This window comes from Vombatus ursinus, unplaced genomic scaffold (genome assembly GCF_900497805.2).
Source record: "Vombatus ursinus unplaced genomic scaffold, bare-nosed wombat genome assembly UNPS02010822.1, whole genome shotgun sequence".
Lineage (NCBI taxonomy): Eukaryota > Metazoa > Chordata > Mammalia > Diprotodontia > Vombatidae > Vombatus > Vombatus ursinus.
Genome location: NW_020950600.1, coordinates 6184241 through 6199764, shown reverse-complemented (window position 1 = coordinate 6199764; position 15524 = coordinate 6184241). Strand labels below are relative to the sequence as shown.

The 15524-nt window shown below is 45.8% G+C and overlaps 1 protein-coding gene across 1 annotated transcript in view; it reads left to right on the top strand.

Moving 5' to 3' along the window:
- Positions 1–15524, top strand: part of MORN1 (MORN repeat containing 1) — a 214164-nt gene that overhangs the window by 189099 nt on the left and 9541 nt on the right. The window contains exon 12 of the mRNA XM_027855402.1: positions 8741–8820. Within this exon, the coding sequence (XP_027711203.1) occupies positions 8741–8820 (80 nt within the window). The remainder of the gene's footprint in view (positions 1–8740; positions 8821–15524) is intronic.

Sequence of the window (15524 nt, the reverse complement as noted above, 5' to 3'; positions counted from 1 at the left end):
GGGATCTCCCAAACACAAGTGATACTGATCACTGGTCACATTTTCTGGGCTGCCCCCTCTGTCCTCTCCCATGTCCTTCCTCCACTAGGAAGCATCCACATCCCACAGCCCTTTGGAGCCTCCAGTCCAGTTGAAAGGTTAGGCTGCTAGGGTCTCTTCTCACAGCCCTGCTAGGGGTCATCGTGGACAGAACACCAGCCTTGGAGTATGGAACCTTTCCAGTTGGATCCTGCCTCAAACACCAACCATGACCCTGAGCAAACCACTAGAACTCCCTATCCCTGCTTCCTCCCCTATAAAATGGAAATGAAACACCTGCTTCCCAGGGCCATTGTGAGGATTGTATGAGATTATTACATAAACTAGTTTACAAACTTTAAAGTGCTATAGAAATGGCAGTCATCATCTCTCCCTACTGAAATCCTTATGTGTTTTCAGGACCCAGCCCAGGTGCCACTTTCTTCCTATTCTCTCCCCCTGACTGGGAGTTACCCCATAATGTTCTACCAAGGATCTCTCCTTTGTAAATACAGTCTACTTTGTATCACAAGTACTTACAGATCTCTTCTTTGCCCATATCAAAGTCTACCTTGTGTTATCCTTACCTCTGCTCATGACTTTTCCTTCCGGAGCCATTACAATAGAAACCTTTTGAGGGTGAGACCTATGCTGTTTTTCATCTTTGTACCCTGAGTACTCAAGCCCTGATCATAATAGATGTTTAATAAATGTTGGTTAAATAAATTCCAGTGCTAAGTTGCTCTAATGCTGCATACTGCAATGTAACTAATTTTAGAAAATAGGTCTACATCAGCCAAGTGTAGAGGGGCATTCTAGCTCTGTTCAACGTAGTTAGAAGACTGGTTTCTCATCATCTGAGTTCCATCTTGCTTCACCCTCAGTCCAGCTGAGCTGTCTCTCTTAAGCCCTCATCCTCGAGAAAAGCAAAGACCTATCTGGACAGACTCCAGGCAGATCTGCTAAGTTGAGGTGTACGTGGTTTTCTCTGGAGCAGCCTCTGGATACCAGTGCTCATGATCTTTGGCTCTCTTACCCAGAATCCCTTGGACTAGCCTCTTTCCCTCAGCCCTTCCTCCTGCGGCAGGGTCCCAGAGGTGAAAGGTGCTCGTCAGTTTATGGATGAAGCCCAGAGAGCGGAGGAAACTTGTTCAAGGTCACACAACTCATAGGGGTCAGAGTTGAGATTGAAACCCGTGTTTTCTCTTTCCAGATCTTTGTGTCATTACTTCCATGAATGTCTCACTCCCTACCTAGATCTCCTAGTGTGATTCAGTAGAATAAGCATGCATTGTGTCTGGAGTCAGCGATCCTGCGTTCAAATCCCATTTCTGATGCTTACTACCTATGTGACCTTGGGCAAGTGACTTAAACTCTCTGGGCCTCAGTTTCTTCACCTGTAAAATGAGGCAGCCAAACTAGTTCTAGCCTCTCAGCCTCTCCTAGCTCTACCTCTAAGTCCCTATGATCCTTCACCAATCTCTTCCCAATACTGAGCTGGGTGAAATTCAGACACCCATGACTCCCACATCCTGTGTGAGACAGGCTCTGATCTTACATCTCCATCCTGTGAGACCATCCCTGAATGGCAGAGGGATGGCATTAAAGCCTACATTACCCCACTGCCGCAGTATGATGGTCTCTTTAAGACCAGGTCTTAGGGCATGGCCAGTCTTCCCCATCTCTACACTTGCCCCAAGATACATCCACCCCTCTTTCAAGGTCCCATGTTCATCATCAAAATCATCCTCAACTTAGAACTCATCGTCCAGTCCCTGGACTGTTCTCTCGCACCCTTGTTCTTACTCCAACGTACAACCCAAAGAGCTCTCCTTTCCCTCTCTGTCTACTACTGCTTCCAGGCCAATCTCTCCACCTCCAAAATGGCCACCACTGGCCCTGAGGTGACATCCTGATATTCAGAAGTAGTCCTAGGTAATGAAAAGCACTCGTTCCTCCTGCATCCCCTAGGACACAGTCCCCTCTCCTTTCCCTCCTCGGTCATTGACAAGTATTCATCATTTTTCCTTCCTCCCACGGTCCATCTTCATCATCATCATCACCTCCATCCCTTCCTTCAGCTGCCTCCTCTCTCAGCTCTCATATCCCACTCTTCAGGTTGCCTGGTGCCAATCCATCCCTCCCACTTGTCTTCTGCCTTCTATCTGTCTCTTTAGAACTCTGCGCTGTTAGGACTGGAAGGATCTTCAGAGACCACTTAGCTGAATCCCCTCATTTTACAGAGAAAGAAGCTGAGTCCCAAAGAGGTGCTTCTGGCTCATGATGGGATTGGCAGTCCCCAAACTCCCATTCACATTATGCTCAAATAGATTTCTGATTTCAGTCATGTGGGTGTTCTCTCAGAATGTGATCCATCCAGGTATACTTATCCATTATGTGAAACTCTAAAACTCCATGACACTGATTTGCTGAATTCCAGCTAAATATTCTATCTATGGTATCTAAAGCAATGTGGTATAGTGGATAGAGCACCAACCTCAAGAAGTCCTGGGTTCAAGTAATACACCTCTGACACAAACTGGCTATGTGACCTGGAAAACTATCTCAACCTCTCTGCCCCAGACAATTCCCTAAGACTATCTGCCTCAGTGGAGAGAGATTGCACATAGGAATACCCTACCAGTCTAATAACATGTTAGTCTTTTCTTGAAAAAGCCATGCTAATTCTTAGTGGTAGCCTCTTTTTTCTATCTTGGTCAAAATCACAAGCCCATAGTGTGAGGCCTCCAGCCTCTTCTCTTTTTTGGAAATCGAGCTGGTTCTAGTCTTGCAGCATTAGCCACAATTGTTCAAAAGTCACTGATAGCTACTTAAGTCATAAGATCCACCAGTTCATTCAATTTCCTGAGATATCGTTTTCCAGGCTCAAGGATTTGAAATCACTGAGAGCAACATGCTGCTCTCTGACCATATCCTCACTTACCTTGAGTTTTCACTCCCTGCCAACCATAATTATTCAGACTTTCCCAGCCCAGAATTCCTCCTCCTTGGAAGGGGAAAGAAAATAGCTGAGTCAGTTTTTCTCCCTATATTTACCTCAGTTAACATTTCATTGTCCTTGATTAAGTCTCGTGTTCTTAGGGATCTGTTTGACTCTGTACTGTGACATCCACCACCACCACTCCCATCATCATTCCCTCCACCCTAAGGAATGGACCTTTTCCATCTTGGATGATTTCCTTGCCCCCAAGCTCTTCTGGTTGTCTTCATTCAGCAGCCACTGGCTCATTCTCATACTCTGCTTGTAGGACACCATACCACTGTTAGTCTCTTCCCTTTCTTGCTCGCCCTTGTTTTCATCTTCTGTACACTCATTCTTTCAACCAACAGTGGTCAACGTGTTCCCTGGATGGTGGACACCGTTCTGTTCCCACAGCTCAAATAGCCTTCCCTCCTCCTTTTCTTCCTCATTGGAATTGCTTGTGTTTGTGACTCTTTCACTTGAAGTCTTTAAACAGGCACTCAATGACTACTTGTTGAATCTATTGTAAAGACGATTCCTCTTCAAGTATTTGACAAGTCAGATCCTCAGGACCCTTCTAGTGTGGAGATGTGGCACCTGAACATCTAGCACATACCCAGAGGTATGCACAGGATTGGGTTGGGACCCAGTTCCAATCAAACTGGCCTACTGGCTAGATGGCATCGTATCTCCCACCAGCGTACTTCTGCATTGGCTGTCCCCTCTACCTGGATGTTCTCTCTCCTTTCTTCCACCTTTGGAATCTCTAGTTTCCTTCAAATAAGAGTTTAGGCACCACTTCCAACATGAGGTCTTTCCTGATTAACTCAAAGGGCATTTTCATCCTCCATGTGGGTTTATACCCCTTTGGAGAATGATTGCGGCCACCAGCACACACAGTTCTAAAAATGTAGAATGTTGTTGCCATGGCCCAAGACCTGTAGAATCTGAATCTGGGGTAAGTAGCTGGGATAGAGACATGGCTAGATAGATGAAAGATAGATGATGGATAGATAGATGGTAGATAGACACACAAACTCACAGATGAGTGATGGGTAGATAGATAGATAGATAGATAGATAGATAGATAGATAGATAGATAGATAGATAGATAGATAGATGATGGATAGATAGATGGTAGATAGACACACAAACTCACAGATGAGTGATGGATAGATAGATAGATAGATAGATAGATAGATAGATAGATAAATGATGGATAGATAGATGGTAGATAGACACACAAACTCACAGATGAGTGATGGATAGATAGATAGATAAATAGATAGATAGATAGTCACATGGACACACAGATAGATAGATAGATGGTAGATAGAGAGATATAGATAGATACACAGACACACAGATGGGTGGGTAGATAGATGATGGATAGACAGATGGATAACCATGATAGATAGATACACGGATGGGTGGGTAGATGGATATAGAGAGAGATAGATGATGGATAGATAGACAAGTAGATAGAGCATTTATTAAGCTCTTACTATGTGCCATGCACTGTCCTGAGAATATTAACCAAAGCAAAAAGAAAGCCAATGGCAGAGAACATGGCTGGTCCAGGTACTTCCCCAAATGGATGGTCTGGGTAAAAACTCACCAATCAGAGGAGGGAGCTCTGGGGCAGAGGCACCTCCAGGGTGAAAAGACAGCAGGGGTAGAGGTAGACAATTTCAGAGAGTAAGAAGAGGGCCTAGGAGAGAAAGTAAGGCCATATTTTAAGGAATTCCTCCTCTCTTTCCACCACTCCACCCTTCTCTAGCTCACATGGTTCCCACAAGGGAGTCCAGGATCCACTGCTATCATTTCCTCCCAAGTCCCGGACTGGCGCCTTGAAAGAACCATTTCTAAAAAGCAGAGCCAGCTGTTGGAAAGACTATAAAATTCTGATGCCATAAGACACCAAAAGGTTAGATTGATGTTGAGCTAATAGAATCCATAGATGCTATTGTTTTCCTATTCTAATCAGTGCCTTTAAAATCTACTTATACACAAGACTTTTGAGCTCTTTTCTCGTTCTGGGTTTATTTTCTCAAAGCCCTTGGGGTTCTGTAAAAACTCTTAGGATGCTGGTAAGCCCTTTTATTTCTCTTCAAGCTGGAAGAGTGACAGGCTTTAGTTATTCTTAGTGCTAAATTATTTATCTTCCTTCCCCTCCTAGCCCATATTTCAGAATCTTTAACTTGACTCCTGGGATCCAATAGAGGTCTTCCCTCAACCCCACCCCTATTCAAAATGAAGCAGTTTTTAAATCTTTTGTCTTTAATTTTTTATCACCCAAACTCTAAGGCCAGAGTTTGGCTATGGAAGCCTATTAAAGGTACAGGGCCTGGGCTAATTTTGAAAGAAGTTGTTCCCAGGTCCTTGGTTCTGTGCCCCTGGTCTTCTGTGTTTGTTATAGGCTGGAGCTGTACTCTCTCAATGACATGGGAAGCAATAGTAGTGAGGATTTGAATGGAGCTGCGGGTGGAATCATTCTGGAATGTGGCAGGGTCCCATGAAAATTCCATAGATTAACAAATATTTCTGGGTTCTGGTGGACAATTGATGCAATAGGAAGACTGGTTTCAGGTGGTGGGGTGGGGAGTCCTTCCAAGTTGGGGGTCTTCATTGTTGTTGTTATTGTTGAGTTGTTTCAGTCGTGTCTGACTCCTTGTAACCCCAGTTAGAGTTTTCTTGGCAAAGATACTGGAGTGGTTTGCCATTTCCTTCTCCAGCTCACTTGACAGATGAGGAAAACTGAGGCAAACAGGGTTAGGTGATTTGCCCAGGGCCACATAACTAATAAGTATCTGAGGTCACATTTGAACTCAGGTCCTCCTAATTCTAGGGCTGGCCCTCTATCCACTGTGCCACTTAGTGGCAATAAAGTGGGGAGGGAGGATCTTCACAATTGCCCATAAATTTGCCTACTGGGATTGCTATCAGGAATTTATAAGCCTCTTGTAAGTCACAACCACATCGTCTTCCCTGCCCCCCAAGAGAAAACTGTGCAGAGAAATAGAGATCTGCCTTCACAGAAACAAGAGATTATTCATGAAATACCCCTTCTCTGTCAGTGTGGAGGTGGGGGACCATGGATGTGGAATGTGTTATACGGGTGAATGTGTCACATGGGTTTCCTTAGATGTTTTCTTTGTTGCAAAGAAAGGTTTTAACGTGGCAGTTGGCAAGGGAGTTTAAGGGGAAATAATTATGGGATAAAAACAAAAGGCAACAATAAAATGTTAATTTTTTAAAAAACAGACTATTCAAGTTGTATCTCAGGGAGGCCGAGTTGGTTACCATAGTTACCCAGGATATTCACTAAGAGAGAAAGCCAGTAGAAAAGCAAAGGCGATGATTGCAGTGTAGACCCATCCAGATAATTGGAGTAGCATCTGGTCCCCAGCTCAGAAAGTATCTCCTCATTGGCCAAATATCTCACGTGACCCGGTGTTGCACCCTTTCTCCAGCGCCCCCTCCATGGTGGAGATGCTGGATCCGGATGGCGGTCCAGCCATCTCCTGGGGTGGGGGTGGGGGAAGAATGCAACAAGTCCCAGCGCAGTGACAGAATGGATTGGCCCTCTCCCTCTGCGAACCCGTGAAAAAGATGATCTCCCTTTATTATGTTCACTGGCTCTATTGATTAAATCCATTTTTCTATTTAAGAGAGAGAAAAAAAGATAATCTTCCTTCCCACAGCCCATACTTATGAACTCTTAAGTGATGACATCCCAAGCTCTTCTTGTCAGGACTTAGTCCTACAAAGTGATTACCGCGATTCAAGTACCATCCCCAAGCTTTGTGTCTAGGAGATAGCAGCACATCGGGACGGAATGAGTGTGTCATATCTGAGATCTGATTAGGGCATGGGAAGACTTAAGCATCTCAGTGTCACTCAAAAAAGAAAATGTGACAGTCCAACACCGAGCCTCAGCCAGCACACCCCACCCCCAGCGCATCGAGGCTTTGGGAAGAATGAAGAATAATTGGGTGAAGGGGGTGGGGGCTCTCCAGTGGCCCTGATGCAGCCTGCCTCGGCATGCTGCACTGATGGGCTCCCGCGCCCCTCCAGCCTGCTCCGGGTTTATTCATTGCTAAAGAAGAAATCGTACTCCTTCCTTTAAAGCCAGATTCCCTAGCATCAGCTCTTTTCTGAATAGTTTCTAATTTTTTTTATTCTCCCATTCTTCTTACTCAGAAGCTTTTTTTCCTTCCCAAGAACAAATCACCCTCCTCCATACATATTTTACCCTCCGAAACTTTTACTCCATCTTCTCAGTCACCCCAAACAGCAATCTTCACCCTCCCCCAAATGTGGCCACCCTCTCAGTATGTTTTCCATCCAACCACCTGGAGATGTGCAGATTTCCACGTTGAAAAAAGAGGGTGGGTGCCTAGGAGTCGAGTTCTTGGTGTTTGGGAAATATTTTTAGGACAGAAAGAAAGGTCATTCCATTGTATATGGGTATCTGCATATGTTATGACATATGCATACGTCAAGCTCTTGGTCATAATATTAGCCAGGTAAGTCATACTTTATCTGATGGGTAATGTTCACATGTCATATACACATAGAGGTATATAAATGACTAATGTTCATATGTGTATGTACATACACATATAAAACTATATGTATATATGGATACATAATAATAACAATAGCGCTAATAGATCTCTTTAAGGTTTGCAGATGCTTTACAAATACCATCTCATTTGAGACAACAACCCTGGCAGGTGGGCACTATTATTATCCCCGTTTTACAGATGAGGAAACTGAGGCAGACAGCAGCTAAGGAACTTGCCCAAGGTCTCACAGGTAGTGTCTGAGACCACATTTGAACTCAGGTCTTCTTCCTGATTAGAAGTCCAGCTCTCTCTCTCTCTCTCTCTCTCTCTCTCTCTCTCTCTCTCTCTCTCCTCTCTCCTTCTTCCTCTTTGCTCTACACTCAGAACCCCTCCATATACCATGTGCCCACCTCCCAGGGTTGTTGTAAGTCTCAAATGAGATTATATTTGTAAAGCATTCAAATAGTTTGGGTGAAATGTACAACTTACATTCTATAACCCTTGTTACTCTTGTGATCTCAGTGAGGGGATGGGAAGCAGCAAGGACACACAGAATTCCATTAGTCTTGAGGATAAACCAGACCATTAGAAATTAATTTGCCACAGGCTCTGTTCCCTGCCAAAGGATGTTAACACAAGATGGGTCTTCAGCCCCTCTGTGTGTGCACACACCCTTTGTGGGAATATTCACAGTGCCTGACACACAACTGAGCCCTAGTTCTTCCTGCCTGACCCCAAACCAAGCTAGGAAAGTTGCTGAAGACCCATGTAGAATGCTCCACAAATTTCATCCGGTTCACCTGCTTCTCTCCAGTGATCACCAGCCAGTCTTCCTGGGAATCAGCTCACCCCAGAGAATTCCCCAGCTGGGTATAGACAGAATCACCAGGCTTCCCACTGGGTTCCAAGAGGAGCCTTTGCAGGCTCAGGGCTGACATACTTGGGTGCCATCTCAGTCCTAGTCCTGGTTCTGTTTCTGTCGTGCAGCATAACCTCAGGCAAGACATTGCCCTCTCAAGACAGGGAGAGCTCTGTCACCTGTAAAATGAGGGGACTGAACCAGAGGGTCTCTGAGATTCCTGCACCTCTAATGTTTCCAACCTTTAAAGTCTTGGGCTATTGGCTCTTCTCTGGTAGCAAAGGACTTAATTGTCATTTTCCCTTGTAGGAATAAATCGCCAACCTGTCAGAAAGAGCACTGCATAAACCATCCCCCGTCATCTTCAGATACCTTCACGGCATATCCAGGTAAGCATGACCATCAATTCAAATTCAAGACCCAGATTTTCAGAGGGGCTTCCCTTTACCCTCCACCCCCAAGGAAGGTCTTCCCTGAGCCCCTGGGCTGCCCTTTAGCCCTCGAGAAGCTGACTGGCCAGTGTGCCCTCCAGAAATACAGAAATCTGTCCCTCCAGCTCACAGAGCTACGAGCCCCAAGCAGGTGTTAGGAGCCTTTTTCCAGCTGTAATTTTAAGATCAGAATAGCCAGGACATGATAACCATTTGTTTCAACATCTGGAAAGATGCACTGACTGCTCATTTCCTCTGAATGTGCTCCTAAATGCAAGGTTTATTTAGGCTATGGAATCGCGCAAAATCCATGGCAAAGCATACAATCTGGACCCTGAGAAGTTCTAAATGTCTGTAGTCAGTTCTTGTGGCTCTCGATGTGGACTGGCCACTTTGTGGAGTGTCCACAGCCAACTCCCCTGGGCCCCTGACATGGCTGGCTGCCTTTGCTACTATCTTAGGAGTTGGTGTGTGTTCAGCAAAGGTAAGCTCATGTTGGCATCAAGCAAAGACAATGAAGAAGGCAGTGAGTCTGCTGCCCTTAATCCTCTAGTGGGCTCTCAAAGTAGAGGGCAGTGATTGGGGGATTAGGCACCAACTTCAGTATCTATGGTGTGATTCCTGTCCCTTGATTCAGAGATTCCAACTCAATGCAATGCAATTCAACCTACATTTATTAAGAGCTGACTGTATAGGTCAGACATTATGCCAGGGGTTGAGGACCCAAGGACAAAAGCTAACCCATCCCTGCTTTCGGGGAGTTGACTTCTCTTAAGGAAATCATAGGGAGGAAGAAACATGTCTGCAGAAAAGAAAATGATGATAGCTGGGATGGGGTGGGGGAGGGGGATCATATAGGAAGTAGCACCTGAGCTGTACCTTTAAGGAAGCCAGAGATTCTATGAAGTGAGGAGAGAGGGCATTGCAGGCAGGAGGGATAACAACTGAAAAGGCATGGAGGCAGGGAGAAAGAAGAGGAAGAGGAGGAGGGAGAAGAGGAAGAGGAGGAAGGAGATTAAACTTTATTTACAGGGAATAGCTAATAGGCCACTATGACTAGAGCAAAGTGTGTGAAGGAGAGTAATATGTAAGAATATTCTAAGGGTAAATGTGAGCCAGATTTTGGAAGCCATTAAATGCCAGGTTCAGGATTTTGTATTTTATCCCAGAGGCAATAGGGAGCTAATGGAGATAGATAGATAGATAGATAGATAGATAGATAGATAGATAGATAGATAGATAGATAGATAGATGGATAAATGGATATAGATGGATGGATAGATAGAGAGATAGATAGCAAGTGAGTGCTATGTCTTAGCACTATCACTTTGGCAGCTATGTGGAGGATAGATTAGTGAGAGGAGAGATTGGAGATAATAAGACTCATTAGAAGGCTGTTGAAATAGTCTGGGTGAGAGGTTATAAGATCTGGACCCAGGGCAGTGGCTGTGTGTGTAGAGAAAGGGAGATTGATGCAAGAGACATTGGAGAGGCATAACTGAAAAGACTTGGTAGCCAATGGAACATGAAGAAGGAGAGAGAAAGGAAAGAGTTGAGGAAGGCTCCAGAGTTATGAATCTGAGTAACTGTAAGGTCAATGATGCCCTCAACAGAAACAGGGACATTTGGGGGAGGGGCATATTTGGGAAAACATCGTGAGTTCCAGACTATTGCCTTCTAGCCTGGCTGCTTTGGCGGTGGAAGAGAAGTCTGTCTTTCTCAGCCCTTTCGCAAAACAAAGACCGGGTCAAATGTGAGAAAACTCCTCCAGAAAGATGCCTGGGCCTCTGAGAAGGGACTGGGGATGTTGGAGGGAGATTCTTGGTGGATCCCAGTCTGGACTGGGAGGCTTCCAAGGCCCCTTCTAGCTCAGAGCTTCTGTGATAACGGTGTCGAGCACTTCATGTTCAAACTCCTGGCTAGCAGAGAGGCCTCCTCTTTCCATTCTTACTTCTATGACCTCTGCAGGGCTTCCTCCATCTCCAAGAGTCTCATTGGCTGAAAAATATATCGTGTCATATTCTGAAAATCCTGTGGCCCATGAACTGATCTCTAATCACGGCTGCGTGTTAATGACCACAAAATTCATAAACCTTTACTGAACGACTTTCTTTAAGCATGACTCCATTAGCTTTTACGGTGACTTTATGGTTATTGATGATGCACAAACGTCCACCCCGAAAGGGGAGCTGTAATGGCAGAGGGTTCATGAGCAGCTGCTCCCAGACCCAGGGCAGTAACTGATGATAGCCCTGTAAAGACTCAGGCAGTTCAATGACAAAGGATACGCAGAAGCTTTCCGAGATGTGGTCCCAGGGAAGTCTGAAGGAAGTCATTCCCCTTCGGACTCCAGCCTGGTTTATGGTGTCAGAGCCACTTGGGATCCAGCCCATAGGGAGCTCAGAGACCATCTAACTTGACATCCCATTTTACAGATGAAGAAACTGAGGTCCAGAAAGGTTAAGGATCTTGTCCAAGCATCCAGGTAGGAAGTAGCACAGAATAGGATTGGATCCCGGGTCCTCTGATGCAAAAGTGAAGGATTTCCTCTATACCAGACTGCTTCCACAGCACAGGAAACCTCAATCGGCTGATGAATTTTCTTCATGGAAGAGCCTTGATTTGCACCCTAATTGTATGGGGCACTGGGCTAGGCTCTGTACCCAAAGAATTACCCAGACATTAGCCTGCTCTTCAAGGATGAGCTAAAACGTCATCTTGGGAAGACAAAGATCGGGAGAAGATTTAGTCTATGGCTTTGAGACACTTTCCAGCTTGTCTCTTCTAGGATGCGCAGTTTGTCACTCCAAATGGGGTCCTTCCACAGCCGACCACAGCAGCATGCAAATCCCTGGTTTGGAGCACCACATCTCTCTCAGGGCAGATGAGGAGGACAGAATTTGATGTCTTATTGGCCAGATGGCACCAATGGCTCTCAAAAGTGCAGTTCCTCCAAGTCCCAGATCTCTTCCACAGGAGCTGTTGTCCTCCCATGTCTCCCATCCATCTGGTCCTTAGAAAATTAGGGTTGGTTCTGAACCTGAGCCCAGAAATTCTCATTTGTCCTTATTGAATCTCATCAGACTCATTTTAGCCCATCATCCTAGCCTGATGAGGCCCTTTTAGATAGAGGAGAAAAAGTGAGGCCCTGAGAAGGGTGCCCAAGGGCACCCAGGTAGCTGAGTGGGGGTCTGAACCTAGATCCTCCTCTATGTCCAGGATATCCCACTATGGCCATCCTCTGAGATGGTGCTTGTTTTGGGTCTTGAAAGGTACATAGAATTTGGGCAGGGAGAGGGTGAGAATCATTGAGTGCAAGGGCAGTGCCGTGAATAAAAGTCCAGAGGTTAGATGAATCCTGGTGGGTATGGGGCAGTAGGAGGACTCTGGCCCAGCTGGAGAGGAGAGTTCACATTAGGGAGCAGTGAAGCAAGAATGGCTATGTAGGATATGGCTATATCATGGAAGGCCTTACATATCAGGGGGAGGAGTTTTGCCTGCATACAGGAGGACGGTTGTTCCCAAGGTTTTTGTTCCATAAACTCCTTTCAGCAACAAAAATGTGTTGTGAACCCCCAAAGTAATTTAACAAACTACTCATAATATTTTACAATATTCACTGCTTCAGGTGCCACTAAAGAATTCTTATCTTGAACCCCTGGGAAGACCCAAGAGTTTTACCTACCACTAGATGGAAACCACGGTAGACGGCAAGGGGGACTCCAAGTGTCTTAGGTGGAAGATCAAAGCAGGAAGAAGCAAAGGCACTGAGCAGCCCGTGACATGATGGTTTTCCTGACATCAGGCCTAAACTGGCTTCTTCGCCATTTCTCCCCATTACTTCTAGGCCTACCCTTAGAACAGAGCACGTAACTCCTAGTTCCACTCAGACGAATCCCTCTTCCACAGGACAGATGTCCAGACACTTGAAAATCACCCTCGTGTCCATCTCCCACCTCCTCTCTCCACCAGGGTTTAAAGCCTGCTCCACCCCACCCCCAAATGCCCATTCTTCCATTATTGAGTGGTTCCATGATCTCCAGGCCATCATCCTGCCCCCACCAGCCACCTTACTTTGTCCTCTGTATTTTTATCCATGTTCCCCATAAATTCTTCCTAGAGGATCTACTCAACACATCACCAGTTCCTTAAGGGCAGAGACTGTTTTGTTTTGTTTGGTGGGGAAGGGGTGGCCTTTCCTTGTATTCCCAACACAGCACAGAGCCTGGCACAGAGTAGGTACTTAATAAAATCTATCTTACTAACTGTTACCAGACATCATCTTCTAGGACTTGGACTTTTAATATCATAGGACCATGTCTCCAGAACTGGAAAGAACCTTAGAGACATATAGTCCAATCCTAGAAAATTGAGGCCCAAGAAGGGCTCCCACTTACCCTAAAGTCATTAAAATAATTAATTTAGAGCTTTCAGGAGCCCCAGAAGCCATCTAAACCAACCTCCTCATTTCACAGAAGTGGAAACTGAGATAAGGCCCAGGCCATGACGTGACGCCCAAAGTCCCACAGTCATAGAGCATCCCTTGTCCAATGCCCAGGCACTCATGGTGGAGCATCAGCATGTCCATGATGGATATTTCTCTAAAGGATTGGTTGCTCATGCTTGAGCATGTGAGAACCTCACCAAGATCCAGTGCTCCAGGGAGTGTTGGGATTATTATCCCCATTTGAGAGATGAGCAAACTGATTGATTGCCCAAGGTCACATGGCTAGGAAGTGTCGAGTCTTAAGTGCATGTCTTCTTGTCTTGAAATCCAACACCCTATCCATTCTGCCAAAGGCAGGTACTGGGGTTGAAGGGTTATGGTGGACGAACTCACCTAGCCATGTCAGTCATAACTACAGCTTGGGGGTAGGAAACAGATGGGGAATCAGAGACCCTGGGCTCAGATGTACCTCCAGGGTCACCTTTCTGAGGAGAGAATTCCTTCTCTCAAAAACCTGAGTTTCCATCTTGTCTTTGTCCTATACCGTTCAAGGGATTTTGTGCAATCAATCAACCAACATTTATTAAGTGCCTACTATGTGCCGGGCACTGTGCTTAGCACTGGGGATACAAAAAAGAGGCAATAGACAGTCCCTGCCTTCAAGGAGCTTACAGTTTAATGGGGAGACAGTATGCAAATAAATATGGACAAAACAAGCTCCGTACAGGATAAGTAGGAAATAATTAACAGAGAGAAGGTATTAAAATTAAGAGGGCTTCTGGAAGGCTTCCGATAGAAGGTGGGTTTTAGTTGGGATTTAAAGGAAGCCAGGGAGGAATGTAGTTGGGAGTGAAGAAGGGAGAACATCCCAGGTGTAGGGGACAGAGAAAAATGCCATCTGGGCCTCAGTTTCCCCATCTGTAAAATGAAGGGACTGGATTAGATGGCCTCTGCGGGGTTTCCCAGCTCTAGGTCCTTTTGTCAGCTAACCCTATACGTGGCTGACCCCGGGCAGGCGGTGGGAGGCTGAGGTCACAAACTGCAGTTACTCTGTGTGATGCTGGGCTGTTGGACAATGGTACTCCTCCCTTCTGCTCAGGAAATGCCAGTGGCTTCCTACTTATGACCGCAAGAATAAAATGTAAACTGTTTGGTGTCTGGAGTCCTTCCCGACCTAGCTCCAACCTACCTGTCCGGGCTTACTCTTCAATTCAGCCAAACTGGCCTTCCTGACGTTCCTCTGTGCCCTTAGCCAGGCTGTCCCCCATGCCTAGAACGAGCCCCATCCTTACCTCTGCCCCTTAGCTTCCTTCAGAACTCAGCTTGTGTCTCCTCCTACACGAGGCTTTTCCTGACCCTCCCCTCCTCCTAAGCTGCTAGCACTTCCCCCATGAAATTACCTTGTAGTCTCTTTGTATGTGCTTGTATGTATACATATTGTCTCCCCCGATAGAATGTAAGCTTCATGAGGGCAGGTGGTGTTTCCTCCTTGTCTTTATATGGTGCATGGTATATAGTAACTTAAGTCAAGGCGGCAAGCATTTATTAAGTTCTTTCTAGCTTAATGGCATTGTACTAATGGGGGGGGAGACAGTGCCTGCCCTCAAGGAACTTATATTCTAATGGGGGAAGACCACAGTGGAAAAGCGAAGTACTCCAGTGAGTGATGAAGTCCAGAGAATGAAAAATGGCTGCCTGGGACCCTTCCTCAGAAAGAAGGGAGCACAAAGAGAAGGCAGCTGAGACATGGTGACAAAGTTTGGACAATGAGGGCACTGAGTAGGGGTCAGCCAAGTGGCACAGTGGTTAGAGCCCCAGCCCTGGAGTCTGGAGGACCTGAGTTCAAATGCAGCCTCAGACACTTGACACTTACTAGCTGTGTGACCCTGGGCAAGTCACTTAACAAAAGAGTAGACACTAAGTTCTTATTGATTGATTGACTGACTGATTAATTAATTGACTGGAGAAAAATGCTTTAAAATCTTTCTTAGATCCCCCAAATCTCTGATGGATTTTTGGTCTTCTGGCTGGTATTCTCCATTTACTCTCAGCCCAGAGGGACGCCTGTTTCTATCTGTCCCCCAGAGTAAGCAACGACTGATATAATGGACAGGACTTGCTGGCCCTTCCCATATCCCTTGCCACCCTTCCTAGGGATGGGATGGAAGGGGTGAAGGAGACCCACTTGGCAGGTTTCGTAAAGGTTTTGACAGGA